This window comes from Kryptolebias marmoratus, linkage group LG6 (genome assembly GCF_001649575.2).
Source record: "Kryptolebias marmoratus isolate JLee-2015 linkage group LG6, ASM164957v2, whole genome shotgun sequence".
Taxonomy (NCBI): Eukaryota; Metazoa; Chordata; class Actinopteri; order Cyprinodontiformes; family Rivulidae; genus Kryptolebias; species Kryptolebias marmoratus.
The window spans coordinates 11,365,143-11,383,422 of record NC_051435.1 but is presented as its reverse complement, the minus strand read 5'-3'; the positions used below and the strand labels follow the sequence as shown (position 1 = coordinate 11,383,422).

The 18,280-nt window shown below is 41.1% G+C and overlaps 1 protein-coding gene across 5 annotated transcripts in view; it reads left to right on the top strand.

The window, feature by feature from the left end:
* The window catches only part of lrp2a (low density lipoprotein receptor-related protein 2a), a 46,679-nt gene that overhangs the window by 16,711 nt on the left and 11,688 nt on the right, over positions 1-18,280 (top strand). For 3 of the 5 annotated variants that reach the window (XR_005233311.1, XM_017424466.3, XM_017424467.3), the window contains exons 22-59: positions 73-312; positions 1,028-1,147; positions 1,473-1,589; positions 1,707-2,087; positions 2,935-2,949; positions 3,232-3,480; positions 4,058-4,269; positions 4,358-4,542; positions 4,638-4,866; positions 5,023-5,200; positions 5,336-5,464; positions 6,284-6,450; positions 6,657-6,800; positions 7,341-7,450; positions 7,746-7,923; positions 8,057-8,270; positions 8,380-8,619; positions 8,695-8,883; positions 9,446-10,378; positions 10,464-10,629; positions 10,702-10,860; positions 10,952-11,241; positions 11,333-11,533; positions 11,718-11,744; positions 11,852-11,887; positions 11,985-12,227; positions 12,309-12,434; positions 12,857-12,976; positions 13,542-13,673; positions 14,193-14,394; positions 14,474-14,769; positions 14,973-15,639; positions 16,339-16,509; positions 16,595-16,818; positions 16,911-17,088; positions 17,219-17,415; positions 17,549-17,794; positions 17,980-18,108. Coding sequence is in view for 4 of the 5 variants with exons in the window: in XM_017424466.3 (XP_017279955.1) it covers positions 73-312; positions 1,028-1,147; positions 1,473-1,589; positions 1,707-2,087; positions 2,935-2,949; positions 3,232-3,480; positions 4,058-4,269; positions 4,358-4,542; positions 4,638-4,866; positions 5,023-5,200; positions 5,336-5,464; positions 6,284-6,450; positions 6,657-6,800; positions 7,341-7,450; positions 7,746-7,923; positions 8,057-8,270; positions 8,380-8,619; positions 8,695-8,883; positions 9,446-10,378; positions 10,464-10,629; positions 10,702-10,860; positions 10,952-11,241; positions 11,333-11,533; positions 11,718-11,744; positions 11,852-11,887; positions 11,985-12,227; positions 12,309-12,434; positions 12,857-12,976; positions 13,542-13,673; positions 14,193-14,394; positions 14,474-14,769; positions 14,973-15,639; positions 16,339-16,509; positions 16,595-16,818; positions 16,911-17,088; positions 17,219-17,415; positions 17,549-17,794; positions 17,980-18,108 (8,040 nt within the window). In the remaining variant the exon portion in view is untranslated. The remainder of the gene's footprint in view (positions 1-72; positions 313-1,027; positions 1,148-1,472; positions 1,590-1,706; positions 2,088-2,934; positions 2,950-3,231; positions 3,481-4,057; positions 4,270-4,357; positions 4,543-4,637; positions 4,867-5,022; positions 5,201-5,335; positions 5,465-6,283; positions 6,451-6,656; positions 6,801-7,340; positions 7,451-7,745; positions 7,924-8,056; positions 8,271-8,379; positions 8,620-8,694; positions 8,884-9,445; positions 10,379-10,463; positions 10,630-10,701; positions 10,861-10,951; positions 11,242-11,332; positions 11,534-11,717; positions 11,745-11,851; positions 11,888-11,984; positions 12,228-12,308; positions 12,435-12,856; positions 12,977-13,541; positions 13,674-14,192; positions 14,395-14,473; positions 14,770-14,972; positions 15,640-16,338; positions 16,510-16,594; positions 16,819-16,910; positions 17,089-17,218; positions 17,416-17,548; positions 17,795-17,979; positions 18,109-18,280) is intronic. The other 2 variants (XM_017424465.3, XM_025007662.2) reach the window with 2 other exon arrangements.

Genomic DNA, 18,280 nt, shown 5'->3' with positions numbered 1-18,280 from the left:
ACTAAAACTCCTCGGTAATGTTCAGGTAATGTCAGTAGGGTATAATCAGTTGTTAATCTTTTTGTTTTCTAGACACCACTTGTTCCCCCTCTGCCTTCACCTGTGCCAATCGGCGCTGTGTGCCTACAGGATGGCGGTGTGATGGGCACAATGACTGTTTTGATAACAGCGATGAGATCAGCTGCCCTACACAGGGGCCTGAAGCGTGCCCTGCCAATCAGTTCACCTGTGCCAACCACCGATGTATCCCACACACCTGGCGTTGTGATACGGATAATGACTGCGGGGACGGTTCAGATGAAGCAGACTGCCGTGAGTTTACTCATAGAGTTTAACAGAGGAGTGGATGATATTCACAGAGAGCCATTTTGACTTAGTTAAAGTAATTGTAGGGTTATTTTTTTCCTTTTTTAATGCTACAATTTTGTAGCAAAGCATAAATACAGAGATACTTTCTTAACTCACCAAACATTATGCTTCTGAACTGACATGACAAATATTTGGATGTCAGCATGATGAAATGTTTTTTCCCAGTTTTTATGAAATGTTTATTTTTAGTCTTTCTGTCAGCACAAATGTTCACCTCACTAACCTGGCCACTGAAGTTTAAGAGCCATCTTAGTCCAAAAGCTTTAGATTTAGACAGCCAAAATGCTAAATTTAGACTGTTTTTCAAAAATGTGGTCAATTATAAACATTTTGTTATATATAAAAAACAAATTTGATTTAAAAAAAGCAACTGACAATATATACATTTTTAATCATTCTGACTGAGTTGTCTTGAATTTAATCTAAGATTGGAAATTGTGTTAATTGAACTTGACATTAATGTTTGCTCCCCTATTAAGATAATGCCTTAATTCAGTGTTTTATAGCATTGAATAATGCTGGACTTATCATGGACCCAGAAATACAAAGTCATCATTATTCAGATGAATATAAAGTCATTGTTCTTGTTTTAAAAAAATGTAGCTAACCAAGAAAGGATAACAAAGAGACTCGTATGTCTGCCAATTTGTGTTAGCAGATCTAGGAGGTACTTGTCATCCAGGACAGTTTCAGTGTCCAGATCATCGCTGTATAGATCCTAACTATGTTTGTGACGGAGACAGAGACTGTGTGGACGGAGCAGATGAACAGGGATGCAGTAAGTAGATTTCTAGATTAAACATAAAACATCAGGTGTTCTATTTTTTTTAAACATTGCTTTAATTTTTAAAAATAATTAAATGAAATGCTCACTAACACGTATATGAATTAACTTATGCAGGCATTCAATAAGTCAGAAACACATTTTTACCAGTTACCAGAAGAGGTTGTTGAGGTCAATTAAATTCTCTGTAAAAATGGAACAACATTTGCTAACCTCCTAGTTTATTGACCCCCATCAGCTGTGTTGTGCAGCATTTGAGAGTAACATGACTGGAAACTATTTCATGTTAGCATTAACATGCTCTTCTGAAAATTTTCAGTCTACAACTGCACTGTGAGTGAGTTCAAATGTACCAGTGGTCACCAATGTATCAACTCCTTTTATCGCTGTGACGGAGTCTTTGACTGCAGCGATCGCTCTGACGAACAGAACTGTCGTAAGTATTTCCATCCTGCCTGTGGTTATAAGTTACACTCCTGACTTATTACTCTGTCTTGTTGCATATTATACAACATTACTGATGCATTTTAACTTTACCCACACCTGATTTCAGCCACTAGGCCTCCAGGGATGTGCCACCATGAGACTGAATTTCAGTGCCAGTCAGATGGGAGCTGTGTCCCGTCTACGTGGGAGTGCGATGGCCATCCTGACTGCCAGGATGGCAGCGACGAACACCATGCCTGCCCACCTCGTACCTGCCCTTCCTCGTTCTTCCGCTGCGATAACGGGAACTGTGTGTTACGCAGTTGGCTTTGCGATGGAGACAACGACTGCAGGGACATGAGTGATGAAAGAGACTGTCCCTCACCACCTTTCCGATGTCCAAGCTGGCAGTGGCAGTGTCCCGGCCACAGTGTTTGCATCAATCTCACCACAGTGTGTGACAACACACCCGACTGCCCTAATGGTGCTGATGAGTCTCCACTTTGCAGTAAGTTGCAACCTCTGCTTTTGTCAACATGCACTCAAAATAATAACCAAGGCATATGTTTGATTAAATTAAATAAATATATAGTTTATGTAAATCTAACATTTAAAAATATAACTATAAAATACATGTTACAAATTCACACATAATCATATTTACTTCCAGATTAAGCTATTCTGCAGTTTCATTTGAACATATCAATCTAATTTATTAAGGCTAATTGAACTAACTTACCTGTTGACTGAACCAAAATATCTTTTGTCAGGTTCAGTAATATTTACCTTGTTGTTTCAGTCAGATCTGTTTTTATTCATTCAACAAGACTGACAAAACTACTACAAAGTATTTGTTCTTACAAGTACAAAAAATAACCCAGTTCAAAAGAATCAGATTCAGCACTAATTAAAAAAAGAATCAGCTTTTAAAAAATGAGATTTACCCATCCCAGATATAAGTGAGTTGCAATAACTTAATTTTATCATGAAAGAAAGCTGTATAACTGTGTGGAGATTATTTTCTAAAATTTACCTTGACTCAACAAGTGCTTTTGTGTGTAAAATAAATGTTTTTTGTGCTTTAAGGACTGATTGTTTTGTTTTCAGCAACACTTAAACATCTCACGTTTAAAAAGACAATTATCTGAACCGATTTTGCTTAATTTTCCTAGTTCTTTTAATATATAAAAAGTTTTCACATTCATTCACAGAAAATTTATGCTGAATGTCACCAACTTGAATTTGTATTCTTGTGTTTAAATCAAGCATGTGTGTGTGCGTGTGTGTGATTTGTCCTGTTATTAACCTGAAAATGATCTATGATTTTCCCTTCTTGCCTTTCTCACAATTTTCAGACGAGCCTTTACCAGGTAGGAACAAACTCTAAATCATTGGTAGAAATGCTGCAAGTAGTTTTGATTCATTTTTCAGAAGGTGCAACATCTCCATTATTGATTTTTGTCATAGATTTTCATTAATCACCGTGTACTGCATTTGTGAATAAGATAGTAATAGCACAGAAGAGCTTTCTAAGGACAGGCAATGGAAGTAGTCTTTGCTTTTGTTGTCCATCATCATTAGAGGCATCATTTATGTAATAGTTGTGATGTCAAATTTTCAGTTCTCAATGGTCCTTTTCCTTTTCAACCCAGATCAGGAGAGCTGCTCTGATAACAATGCTGGCTGCACACATGGTTGTATCCAGGGGCCATTTGGGGCCCAGTGCACATGTCCTGTGGGTTACCAACTCAGCAATGACTCCAAAACCTGTGAGGATATAGATGAGTGTAATCCCCCAGGACTATGCAGTCAGCACTGCTTTAATGAGAGAGGGTCTTTCCGCTGTCACTGTCAGGATGGTTACACTCTTGAAGCAGACCAACGTACCTGCAAGGCATCAGGTGAGAAGAGATGTCTATAACCCCTTGTGCATGGAATGTATACAGCCAATGATTTTATAATGAAGTAAAATGCTTTCATTATCAGCCCTGCAGTGATTTGAGCTTCAACATTTTTTACCTTTGATACGCATATCTCTGTCATTTCCACTCTGCCAGCTGTTGGGAAGGAGCCACAAAAAAAGGGGAGCTTGGCCCCCAGACTACCAGACAGCCTTTCCTCTCACTTGTCTTTCTTTGCCGCTCTGATTTCGAAAGATAAGACAAATAACATATATGTCAGTCACTGGCCATCAGCGGTGTAATTAGAACATAATCACAAACAAAGGGCTGTTTATGGGGGAAGTGTGCCTGACATGAGCTCCCTCTTCCCCCACAGATAACTGCCTGAAAGCCTTTGCAACACAATAGGACATTATTTGGACAAAAGTGCTTTCCCAGTGGAGGGCCATTTGAGTAGGGTCTATTTTACAGTCTAGTTGTGTAGCTGCGATCCACACACAAAAACTGATAAGTGCTTTTATTAGCATGAAAATAAACATGGAAAAAGTAACAGAGGTTTAATGTCTGTTTTTTCTAGATTCGCGGCAGGCGTTCCTGCTTGTGGCCAGTCGAAATCAGATTGTGCAAGATGACATAACAACTCAACCTAATGTAGTCCGGTCACTGGTTCGAGATGGACGCAACATTGTGGCCCTTGATTTTGACTCTGTCTCTGATCATGTGTACTGGTCCGACACAAGCCAGGACAGAATCTGGAGTTGTCACAAAAATGGCAGTGATAGAACTGTGGTAAGACAGTGAGCTAAAATGTGTATCGTGTTTAGAGGTAATTTAGTTCATAGAAATGTTTATTTAAGAATATTTATCTTGTGAATAGGTCTTTGACAGTGGAGTGACTGTGACAGAAAGCCTTGCTGTGGACTGGGTGGGCAGGAACCTGTACTGGACTGACTACGTTCTGGAAACAATTGAAGTGTCTAAACTGGATGGCACCCACAGAACTGTATTAGTCAGTGAAAATGTCACCAACCCTCGAGCTCTTGTGCTGGACCCTAGAGAGAGGTCAGAAGGAAGTTTGTTTTCAACATATTTGTCATTTAATGTTATATATTTTCCACTCACTGTGAATAGGTGGTAAATGACACTTTTCTTTGCAGTGCTCACTTGATGTTTTGGACTGACTGGGGGAGAAACCCCCGCATTGAGAAAGCAAGCATGGATGGGAAATTGAGAACAGTAATCATAAGCAGCAAACTGTACTGGCCCAATGGTCTTACCATAGACTATCCAAATAATTTGCTGTATTTTGCTGATGCTTACTTGGATTTTATTGACTACTGTGATTACAATGGAAACAACAGGAAGCAGGTTCTGGCCAGTGATCTGGTGAGTTTCTGCAGAGATAAGACTTTCTCTTAATGTTATCACTAAAGATGACTTTTTTGTAAATTATATTATAAACACGAACAGAAAACTTTTGATATTCTCCTACATAGCATGTATAAGACACACTTTTTTTCTTTTGCTACTCTCTATGAAAAGGTACTGCAACATCCCCACGCAATTACCATTTTTGAGGATTTTGTCTATTGGACCGACAGATACATCAACCGAGTGATGCGAGCTCATAAGTGGCATGGGGAGAACCAGACAGTGATGCTGTTCAACCTCCCTCAGCCCATGGGTCTGGTGGCAGTACACCCAGCCAGGCAGCCAGCAGGTAGGGCAAATAAATTCAATCTTTGTTGCATCAATGCTAGCTGCAACTGGTTTGAATGTGGCCAGTATGTTATACAAACCTGTGAGAACCAGTGAAAATTACTCACCTTACTTTGTTTGATTTGACAAATCATAGGACAGAACCATTGCTTGAGGAGTCCCTGTACTCATATCTGCCTACTCTCTGCTGTGGGACCAAGATTTTATTCATGTGCCTGCCCCTCAGGCTGGACTCTGGCAGCCGACCAATTCACCTGCACCAGAGGTATGCATGCTGCCGAAAGGAGGAAAACACTGATCACTTAGCATGATAAAAAAGGAAGTCAGGTCAGATGAATTTAATGTAGTTGTAAGGTATTCATCTCAGCGGTGATTATTATTGTGAAAGAAAGAAACTGTTGTTGAGGAAAATATGATTCTCGCATACTTTCTGCAGAGAGAGAGAGAGATTTTCACGTTGGTAAGAGGAGAAATTTTTGAAACAGTATCTTTATGTTATCAATTGATCCAAGCACTTGTCAACAACCTCCCATTTAGAGTCTCTTGTAAAACTGGTGTTCCAGACATAAATATCAGGAATCATATAAGCGTGTCTTTGACAGTCTCAAGAAGACAAAGGACCTTTAATTCAAAGTCCAAGGAGTCTGCCGTAGGTCAGCAGCTTAACTCATCTCAGGTTTCAGCCTCTTCAAACCAAGCAGAATGCAGTCTTCCCTGAAGCCAATGATTATCCAAGAATGAAAATGCCCTACAACCATTCATTTAGTCTAATCTCTGATGACAAAGCAAATCAGATTGTGGAACCAGCTTTCATCAGTCAATCCTCTTTATAGATAAAGACCTTATAGCTTTAGATCCCTAATTTGCACCAAATATTGTAGTGTTAGTTTTTAATTACCATCGACTAAAGCTACATCACTGGTGCATGCCATCCCAGTTCTATTTCAGAATTTGTTTTATCATTTTAAAATATTAGATAGTCTATTGCTTTTGGCACTATAGAAGGAAGAGATTGCAGTTGTGTTTTAAGTTCTTGTTTTGTAAATGTGTTGGCATTGTTTTTGTATTATGTTTTCTCTTTTAGTTGAAGATCCTTTTCTGGTGGTTGTGAGAGACAGCATCATCTATGGTATTCATTTGAACCCAGAAGATAAGAGCAACGATGCTATGGTTCCTGTGGCTGGTCTTCAAAACGGTTATGATGTTGACTTCGATGATAGTGAACAAACCATCTACTGGGTGGAACACCCAGTAAGTCAGTATTTCCTCTCCTAACATGCAACAATAAAGAAGGAACTAATGTTTGATGCAGTTGAAGCGTTGTCATGATAAATTTACTTTACTGTTCTGTTTGACTGAAAGTGCAAAATGAAAGAACAGATAAAACATGGTAGATTAATTGATTACAACAATATTATGCACTAGGTGAAGTCAATATGTATCCCTTTGTCCTCCAGGGTGAAATCCACAGGGTGAAGTCAGATGGTACTAACAGGACAGAGTTTGCCCCAGCAGCCATTCTTGGCTCCCCTGTCGGCCTGGCTTTGGACTGGATAACTGAGAATCTGTATTACACCAACCCAGCTACACAGTCTATTGAGGTGAGAAGAATGGTAAAATAAAAACATAAAAATTAAAACAGTGTCACATCACAAGCACATAACTACTTACCTATCTACCAACAAACCAACCAACCACCTACCAACAACCAAACAACCAGTCAAACATTCAGTTAAACTGACTAACCCATTGCCTAAGCAACCAAATCAAACAACAAACCAATCTGATTGACCGATTGACTGACTAAGTAAACCAGCCAACCAAACTGACTGACCAATCAACTGACTGATGGACCAACAGACTAACCAAACCATACAACCAACCCTAACTGACTGGCCAACTAACCAAGAAACTAAACTAACTAACTAAACTGAATCAATGAACCAAACTGGCTGGCCGAGGCACCTGGATAACCAAACTGTTCAGCCAACCATCAAACCAACCAAACAAAACATCTAACCAATCTGACTGACTGACAGATCTACCAAATGCAACCAACCAACCAATCTTACCTACTGAAGCTCAATGACCTTTTTACATATTTACATCATTACTTCCTTATGTATTTTGTGTTTGCCCAGGTTTTAAAGCTGAGAGGCGAGGTACAGTACCGGAAAACTCTAATCACCAATAATGGTTCTCCGACTGGTGCTGGGAGTCCTGTTGGCATTGCAGTAGATCCAGCACGTGGGTAAGCTCTATGTATTATTGTTCTGGCACAGCTACTGAGGTCTGTCACCATCTACATCACCATCTGTTCTGCCTCTAGAGAGAAATCTATAAGTGTCACTCAATAACACGGTGCATTCTAAAACCTCAGAAACATACTGTCAGTCAACAAAAAAAGACATTTATGAGTTTTTCATGTTAATTTTATGTTAAAGTTGACCATAACATGTTGGATTAAACAATATTAGGGCTTTTTTACATGCTGTATGCCTGACTAAACTCCTTTGAAACAGAATTTAACAATATATTTTCTTTAGAAAACTGTACTGGACAGACCAAGGAACAGAGAGTGGCATCCCTGCTAAAGTAGCATCTTCAGACATGGATGGCATGAACCCAGTTAACCTGTTCACCCACAACTTAGATCACATTGAGTTCCTAACTGTGGACATCAAAGAAAACAAGCTGTACTGGGCTGTAACAAGCACAGGCAAAGTGAGGTTTCATTTTCTTTATTCTCCATAAAATTCTGGTAATTAAGATATGTTTTATACCCTAAACTGGATGTACAGTAAATAATTTCTGTAAAGATATTAACAATCTTCTTTTGTGCATTAAATTGCCACAGATTGAACGTGGTGATACAGATGGAAGTAATCGCATCACCATTGTGACAGGCCTGTCTCATCCTTGGGGTGTGGCTGTTTATCAGAATTACCTGTACTTCACTGACCGTGACTTTGAGGTAATAGAACGTGTGGACAAGTCCACTGGTGCCAACAAGATTGTGTTGAGAGACAACGTATCTGGACTTAGAGTCCTAAAAGTTCATTTTCGAGAGAGTGAGTAGCATCATTTCTCATAATTATTTAATTTACCCAGTTTCCATTCACCATCTAATCCTTGTCTTTTTCTTGTATCTGTCACAATATGCTTTCTCTACAAACTCAGCATCTGCCGGTACATCCAATGGCTGCGGTGACAATGCAGGAATGTGTGAACAGCTTTGTCTGCCTCGACCACAAGGCCTTTTTACCTGTGCATGTGCAACAGGTTTTAAACTTAATGCTGATAACCGGACATGCACTCCTTACCAGTCCTATGTCGTCATCTCCACTCTGTCTGCCATTAAAGGCTTCAGTCTGGAAGGGTCTGACCACTCTGAGGCAATGGTCCCTGTGGCTGGGAGAGGTCAGTAATAATAAAAGAAATGTTGCTGTAAAGAACATGAGCTGAATTATAAAATGTTAAATTGTTCTCTTGCAGGCCGTAATGCACTCCACATTGATGTGCACATGGCTTCTGGTTTCATATACTGGTGTGATTTCAGCAGCACTGTGGCAATACATAACGGGGTCCGACGAATAAAGCCTGATGGCTCAGGATTACATAGCGTAGTTACATCTGGAATTGGTCGCAACGGGATTCGAGGCATTGCGGTGGACTGGGCTGCAGGTAAGCTGTAGCAATCATTCAAGTATGTTTTGTTGAGGATATATGAGCCATGTTGAAATACAAGCATGCTTACTGAAATTTTCTGTAAATGAACAAGTCAGTAAATACGAAGACCTGTATGAGTGTGTTAATGACACATTATAATAGATGTTGTCAAAGGTAAAGAATATTTAGGTGTAGAAGATTTATGAAAATATGATGACCATAATAGTATTATATTTTCAAATTCCATTCACAATCCACAATAAACTCTGTTAAAAAGGGCATAAATGTCTTGAACGCACAAAAACCTTAAAAACGTTTTAAAAAGTAATTCAAAAACCTTAATTGGATCAAAAATGTTCCCAGCTATGGTATTTTTAAAATGAACTGATCTTACTGGGGGCCACAAGTTTTTCCTTCAGCTGATCTTTTACTTGTAAAACTAAGTTGTAAACTTAGGTTCTGTAAAAACTGAAAATCATACTGTCAAGTTTTCTTTACAGTTTATTTCTGCGAGATATGAATAGTAAAAACACAACATAATATAACTTAGGAAAGTCTTATTTTACTCTGTTCTTAGGCAATTTGTATTTCACCAATGCCTTCCTGACTGAGACCTACATTGAGGTGCTTCGCCTGAACACAACTTTCCGCAGGGTATTGTTGAAGACCCAGGTGGATATGCCGCGCCACCTTGTTGTAGACCCCAGAAATAGATACCTGTATTGGGCTGATTATGGTCAGACCCCCAAAATCGAAAGAGCACTCTTGGACGGAACCAACCGCACAATTTTAGTTTCTTCTGGGATTATCACCCCACGAGGCCTCGCTCTGGACTGGCAAACTGGCTATGTGTACTGGGTGGATGACTCTCTGGATATGATTGCTCGAATCAACCCCCACGGGGGAGAGACAGAGATTATCAGGTATGGCAGTCGCTATCCAACTCCTTATGGAATTACAGTGTTTGAGAACAGCATCATTTGGGTGGACAGAAACCTCAAGAAGGTTTTACAAGCAAGCAAAGATCCAGGGAGCACAGAGGCACCTGCTGTTATTAGAGACAACGTCAACATGCTGAGGGATGTAACTATCTTTGACCAGCATACTCAGCCCACCAGTGTCCAAGACCTGAACTACAACCCCTGCATGGAAACCAACGGAGGCTGTGCCCACTTCTGCTTCGCCCTTCCTGGTTCTAGCGCAGGCTTGCAGAATAAAAAGTGCAGCTGTGCTTTTGGAGATCTCGCAACAGATAAAGAGAGCTGTGAGACTTCAAAGGATGATTTCCTCATCTACACGACAGAGAGCACGGTGCGCAGCCTGAGACTTGATCCTGAGGATCATGCAGTGCCCTTTCCTGTTGTCAATGTGCCGCGTACGTCAGTGGCTCTAGATTTTGACCTTGTAGACAATAGGATCTACTTCACACAAAGCTCAGGAGCTGGAGCAAGCAAGATCAGCTACATCAGCTTGTCCTCTCCCACTTCACCACCTGTTGCTGTAGCTTCAGGTAAGTTTAACACTCCTGCAGTTCAATTGTTAGTTGAACAGTCGTAGCTGTAGCAATTATATTGGGGTTTTTTATGGTTTAACAGATCTTGGGGCTCCTGATGGTGTTGCCTATGACTGGATAAACAAACGTATTTACTACAGTGACTTTGTAAACCAGAGCATCAATTCTATGTCTGTGGACGGTACTCAACGAACTACAATTGCTCATGTGTCCAGACCAAGGGCCATCATGTTGGATCCCTGCCGAGGGTAAGAACTGCATGGCATACCCCTGTTTGAGATTAAACTGGAAATGTTAAGTTTTTTTCTCTCGTTACACAGGTACATGTATTGGACAGATTGGGGAACCCATGCAAAAATTGAGCGAGCCACGTTGGGTGGAAACTTTCGAGCAGAGATTGTGAATAGCAGTCTGGTGTGGCCAAATGGTCTGACTCTGGACTATGAAGAAGGAAGGCTTTATTGGGCAGATGCCAGCTTGTAAGATCTGAGAAATACCACTCTTAAATACCTTTTTTGTTATTTTGTTACTATAAAGACTTTTCATTGTCACAATTTTCTTTGCCAATAGACAGAAGATTGAGAGATCCTCTCTCACGGGATCCAACCGTGAGGTCATTGTCAGCACAGCCATTTACCCATTTGCTATGTCCATGTTTGGTCAATTTATTTATTGGACTGACTGGAATACCCGCAGTATCTATCGAGCCAACAAGTATGATGGCTCTGACCTAAAGGTTATGATTCAGAACCTTCCATCTCGACCAATGGACATCCATGTTTTGGCCAGCAGGAAGCAGCAGCAATGTGACAGTCCCTGTCAGCAGTTCAATGGAGGCTGCAGCCACATCTGCACACCAGGTACAAGCTGACATTGTGCTTTAAGTAAAGAAAATTAGAATTTTCTAATTAAACACTACGTAAACTTTTATTTTGCAATTTTATTTGTTAGGACCAAATGGAGCTGAGTGTCAGTGTCCATCAGAGGGCCGCTGGTATTTGGCTGATAATAAGTATTGTATCCCTGACAATGGAACTCGCTGCCAGCCAGGCCAGTTCACCTGCATGAATGGACGCTGTATTCAAGCACAATGGATATGTGACAATGACAATGACTGTGCAGATGGCAGTGATGAGTTGGAAAGAGTCTGTGGTAGGCAACTCTTAAAACAGTTTGAATTACTTATGTTCCTGATTTTCAATCCCTTCTTTTCTGTTGTAACCAGTCTATTGTCTCCCTGCATGTCTTAATCAGAAATCAACTTCAGTCTCTTTTCTACCTTCAGTATTAATAAAATCTGTCTTTTTCTTTTTCTTTAACAAATTCTTTTTCTTAGGACCTAACCCAATCTTCAGCTATGCTGGTGTGTATTTTTGCACTTTGTGATTGAATTTCCAGAGACATGCTACTCCCTCATAAATAACAAAAACTAACACTAACACAAATTAATCCACTTGTTTTTGCATGCAGTCCCACAATTGCTGACATCCTTTCTTACTTTGTCAGGTAAAATGAGCTTCTGGTGAATGTAAATATACCAGTTTCTCTTAAACTCCCTTCCTGGTGGTCATATCTCTGACCTGTTCTTGATTCTGATTGGCAGCCTTCCACACCTGTGAGCCTACAGTGTTTACATGCGGTAATGGGCGATGTGTTCCCTACCACTACCGCTGTGACCATTATGATGACTGTGGAGACAATAGTGATGAAGTGGGCTGCCTGTTCAGACCCTGTGACCCCAATACAGAGTTCACCTGCAACAATGGGCGCTGCATCGCAAAGGACTATGTTTGCAATGGCATAAACAACTGCTATGACAATGAGACTTCTGATGAGCAAAACTGCCGTGAGTATGGCCACAACAATTAAAGGGAGCTTTAGTGTTTATTTTTTGTGGTAAATGTGTTTAAACCTGTGGCTATTTCAGCGGAGAGAACCTGCCAGCCAGAGCAAACAAAATGTCAGTCTACAAACATCTGTATCCCACGTTCATACCTGTGTGATGGAGACAACGACTGTGGAGATATGAGTGATGAGAGTCCAACACACTGTGGTGAGTTCATTATTTTCAAGATAAAGTAATGCATGTTTTCTGTTTTATGTACTAATTCGAGCTTTCCCTCTTAATGCTTATTGTTCAACTCCTCCCATGGTAGCGTCTATGCCACTGTACAATTTGCTTTCTTTTCTACAGCAAAGTATTTTTACTTGAGTAATTTAAATAGATGCAAATAATAAATATCTGAATTACATGTTAAAGTCAAATCTCTAATTGTAAACAACCTACAGTAAAAAGACACTTTTAATTCATATGTATGATATAAGATACTGTATGTTATGATATGATATACAATACAATTTACAATACAATGCACTTTCAGTTACATCATCTTTTTGCTCCATAGCCCTGTAAAGCAAAATTGAACTGATCAAATCCTCTAAGTGACTTTATTCTTGTCTATATTTTCCACAAAGCTGCATCCACTTGTTCCCAGAGTGAATTTCGTTGCTCCAGCGGGCGCTGCATCCCCTCCCACTGGTACTGTGATGGAGGGTCCGACTGCTCTGACGGCTCTGATGAACCCCACTCCTGCAGTGAGTGTCGGTCAACTCTCTCACACCCAAAATGAGCCCTTTAGCTTTTTTGCTGCAGCCCCCACCTCTTTATCAGCTGCTTGGTCTTTGTGTGTCTGCGTCTGTCAGGCAGTCTGCATCTGTGCTGTGTGAGAGACTCCTGTGAGTGATGTAGCGAAGAGTGTGAGTCAGTGGTGTTTTTCTTTGTTGATGATGTGGTCAGCCAGGCCTCCTATTGTGGGCTGCATTCCTCTGTGGTGACGCCCCCCAATGTCCGCAGACAAACAGCACCTCCCCCTCTCTTTATCCACCAGGGGTTACAGAGCCTCACTTTAGCTTTTGTTTAGATAGCTCACTATGCATGGGAATGTGGAGTTGCCATGACTATTTTGAAAGCTTTGCCAGTGTTGTATTGCGCCTTCTTTGTACGTTGAAAGTCTGGGGGAGGGGGGGAGTACCTAAAATAAATGGCTATTACTGACAAAATAAAAAAATGTCATAATTAAAGGGTGGATAAAAATTACCTGAGATATGTTGAAATTTGTTGTTGCAAAGCCCTGCATTTGGTAAGTGTTTGTCTCTGCAGCCATGCAGGCCAGAACCTGCAACACAGATCAGTTCCGCTGTGATGATGGCAGGTGCATTGCCTTATCATGGATCTGTGACGGGGACAATGACTGTGGTGACATGAGTGATGAAGACGAGAGGCACAGCTGTGGTATGCATTGTTACTTTACCTTTCTTTCCTCTGTGTTTCATCATTTCTTCATCATCTTATTTCCTTTGCTCTTGTTCTCCACAACTTCCTGACTTTGGCACCTCCGGCTCCCAGCATGCATGTTGTATTCAGGATTTTGACACGCCACTAGGGGAGTGTTGTAGGGCAGCCAGTGGCCCAGCATCTTAGTCTTTTTGCAGAGGTTTTTTCAATCCAAGGAGCTGACATTCCTGATTTCTCCTGCCTCAGTCGTTACTTTGTGCATGTCTCCTTTCTCTGGCTTTCTGGCTCAGGGTGGATCAAGATTCTTATATCTCACCAGTGTGTGCTCCAAAAATAAGAGGCCTAAAGCTAAAGACTTTACCGCTGCTTGAGCCTCAGTAGGAGACTCACTTCAAACAATGCAGTCACGGCTGTGTGTTTTGAAATACAGTTTGGAATGTTTGGATTTCCCAAATATGTCACCAACATTATTTAACTTCTTGCAAATCCTCGTGTCTGATCATATTGTGTTCCCAGCCAGTCGCGTGTGTTCAAGTACAGAGTTCACCTGCGCGAACAACCAACCGCCTCAGCGGAAATGTATTCCACGTGACTGGGTGTGTGATGGAGATGCGGACTGTGCAGATGCATTAGATGAGCATCAAAACTGTATGCACAGATCCTGTGGCATCAATGAGTTCACCTGTAGTAATGGCCTCTGCATACGCAGCTCCTACAGGTTAGATATAAATTATTAAAAACCACATTTGTAATGGCTCTTTGTGGAAGTCACAGTTATTTGTTTGTGCTCTTAAAAGGTGTGATCGGCGCAATGACTGTGGGGACAGCAGTGATGAGCAGGGCTGCACCTACCAGGCCTGTCAATCACACCAGTTCACCTGCCAGAACGGCCGCTGTGTGTCACATGACTTTGTCTGCGACGGAGACAACGACTGTGGAGACGAGTCTGATGAGCTTGAACACATGTGTCGTACTGCAGCTCCCACCTGTCCCCCTGGAGAGTTCAGGTGTGAAAATGGACACTGCATTTCCCTGAGCAAGGTGTGTGACAGGAATGATGACTGCTCCGACAACAGTGATGAGAAAGGATGTGGTGAGTATGAAAAGATTTAAGCAATACTTCAGAAATCTGTGGTCAGGGTGTATGTCTGTTGTAGTTTATGCTTCATCTAGTGAAAATGCTGCATGCTGGAATTGTAAAGACAAAACAAAAGTCAGCCACAGATTGTATTTAAATAACAGTTCTTTGCAAAATGCATCACTTTTTCATGACATTTTTCTTCTTCACCAATACAGGTATCAATGAGTGCACAGAGCCATCCATTCACCACTGTGACCACAACTGCACTGACACACCCACCAGCTTCATCTGCACCTGCCGCCCCGGCTACCGTCTCATGTCCGACAGCAAAACATGCGATGATGTCAACGAGTGTGCGGAGACACCGAGCGTATGCAGCCAGCTCTGCGAAAACACTGTCGGATCCTACGTGTGCAAATGTTCTCCAGGATTCCTCCGAGAGCCAGATGGACGCAGCTGCCGTCAGAACAGCAACATCTCACCTTATCTCATCTTCAGCAACCGCTATTATCTGAGGAACCTGTCCACAGATGGGCAGGCCTACTCTCTCATTCTGCAGGGCCTGACCAGCGTGGTTGCTCTGGACTTTGATCGTGTCGACAAGCGCCTCTATTGGATTGATGTAAATCGTAGAGTGATAGAGAGGATGTCTTTCAACAGCAGTAGCAGAGAGGTGGTGGTCAGTGGAGTTCTGCATGGAGAGGGCCTTGCGGTTGACTGGGTAGCCAGGAAGCTCTACTGGGTGGACAGCTTCTTGGATTGTCTCAAAGTGTCTGAACTTGATGGGCGCTTTGCCAAGAAACTGGCCGAACACTGCGTTGATGCCAACAACACTTTCTGTTTTGAAAACCCCAGAGGCATTGTTCTGCACCCTAAATATGGGTAAGAAATCAGAACATGTAATAGAAATTATATATTTTATATCTCCTTCAAATATTAGATTTATTTATTTAAAACAACAAATATATATTTATTAGCAGACATTTCTTCGAAAAGAAATATATCTTTCAAACTCTCAAAATTGTATTCAAATATTTAAACAATATTTATACATAAAGAATATATGTATATGTATTTAAGACCTTTTTTTTTAGAAAACTCAATGTATCTTTTTGTTCTAGTAGTTTGTTGCAGTAAGTTTATTTATATTTTTGTTGTTCTGCTGCTATTTAGGTGTGCAACAATTCTTAAAGTAAAAACTAAATCTAGATACAAAAAATGTAAAAAACAAACAAACAGCACTTAAGTCATGGGTAGCAGCCAGATGGAGCTAGAAGTAGGCTAAATTGATGGTGTTGATGTTCATTTTGTTTAAGCATGAACAAATTGTTTTAGCAGGTGATTTTTTTTTTGTTTACAATAAATTACAATTGCCAAGCCATAAATGTCACCAACAAATAGATATATTTTTTTAAAATGGTGAAAATATTTTTATAATTGCTATGTTAAAAGGTTTATTGATCTCATGTATGTTCATGATGGCTGAAATGGTTTTAAAGTTTTTTTTTGATATATAGAGGTCTGTAGTTTAGATAAACATACAACAGTGGTCTAAATTGATTTGCTTTGATTCCCTGTTAGATATGTTTATTGGACAGACTGGGGAGATAAAGCTTTTATTGGTCGTGTTGGAATGGACGGAACCAACAAAACAGCCATCATCACCACAAAGCTCGAGTGGCCCAATGGTATCACAATCGACTACACCAATGACAAACTCTACTGGTCAGACGCCCATCTCAACTACATTGAGTAGGTTCATTAAGACGTGTTCACATTTGTTTCACTCACAGTACAAAACGATCTGTAACCTTTAGAATCCTATTTTCTTTTTCAGATTCTCTGACTTGAATGGTCAGCACAGACACACAGTGTATGACGGAAATTTAGCTCATCCATTTGCACTGACTGTGTTTGAGGATGTTGTATATTGGACTGACTGGAACACACGCACAGTGGAGAAAGGCAACAAATATGACGGCTCTGGTCGTGAAGTTCTGGTTAACACCACACACAGACCGTTTGACATCCATGTATGCCATCCTTACAGGCAGCCCATTGGTGAGTTAAAAATCTCAAGAGTCTTCACAAGAGGCACACTCAACCAGCTGTGGTAAACTGATATTGTTTGTGTGTGGCCCTTCCTCTCATAGTCAACAATCCCTGTGCTGTGAACAATGGGGGCTGCTCACACCTGTGTCTAATCCGTCATGGGGGGCGCGAACACACCTGTGAGTGCCCCGACCATTTCCTGGTTGTTCAAATAGGAGGTTTGATCCGATGCCTTCCCATGTGCACCAGCACCCAGTACAGATGTGCAAATAATGAACGGTTTGTCAGTATTTCTTTATTGTGTGTCAATGCTGAGGCTTTTAAAAGAGTTTGATTGGTTTGTGTTGTTCAAAATGCTGAAATCCACATTGAATAACACCTATTTGTCCTCCTGCCTTTGAATCAACAGCTGTATTCCTATCTGGTGGAAATGTGATGGTCAGCAGGACTGCAGAGATGGCTCAGATGAGCCCTCCACTTGCCCAGTTCGCCACTGCCGACTAGGCCAGTTTCAGTGCAATGATGGAAACTGCACCAGTTCACACTTCCTCTGTAACAGCAACCAGGACTGTCCTGATGGTTCGGATGAAGATGTTGTTCTGTGTGGTGGGTTTAAATATTTGGAATGTGCTTGTCATGGCTTCACATGGTGATACTGAACAAATTTCTCTGTTTTTTATGGCCTTATGGTTGTTCAAATACATACCCTGTCGACTGAATCAGTTGATTTTGTTTTTAGCTACACACCAATGTGAAAGCCATCAGTGGCAGTGTGCGAATAAGCGGTGCATTCCTGAGCTGTGGCAGTGCGATGGTGAGGATGACTGCGGTGATCAGTCTGACGAAGACCCTGCCCACTGTTCCACCCGAACCTGTCGCCCTGGACAGTTCAAGTGCCGCAATGGGCGGTGCATCCCGCAAAGCTGGAAATGTGATGTTGATGATGATTGTGGTGACAATTCAGATGAACCACTAGAGGAATGCAGTGAGTAATCTGAAGCATCTTTCTTTGCTGTTATACTAAATAATTATTTGTAATTTTTTTTTCTGTCTAAGATTTTATAAACATTGAACTAAATCTGTCATCTTCCTTAAGGGATAATAAAAAAAAAAAACCTTTCTGACCCCTTTTTTGTCACTTGGTTCTGGATATTGTTCTTTTTTCTACAGTGGGACCTGCATATCGATGTGACAACCACACAGAGTTTACCTGCAAGACCAACTACCGCTGTGTGCCGCTGTGGTCTGTTTGCAACGGCCACAACGACTGCCGAGACAACAGCGATGAGCAGAGCTGCCGTGAGTCTTTTTCACAACTAAACACTTATTTCCGTTTAGTATTTCTGGGGTTTCCATTGATCTAACTCTAAAGAATTCTTCAGGAGTGAATGAAGAGCAATTAGCCAACATCTCAGCCTCCCGTGTAACTTTGGTGCTGGGAGGTGCTGATGGAGAACGCCTCACCAGTCAC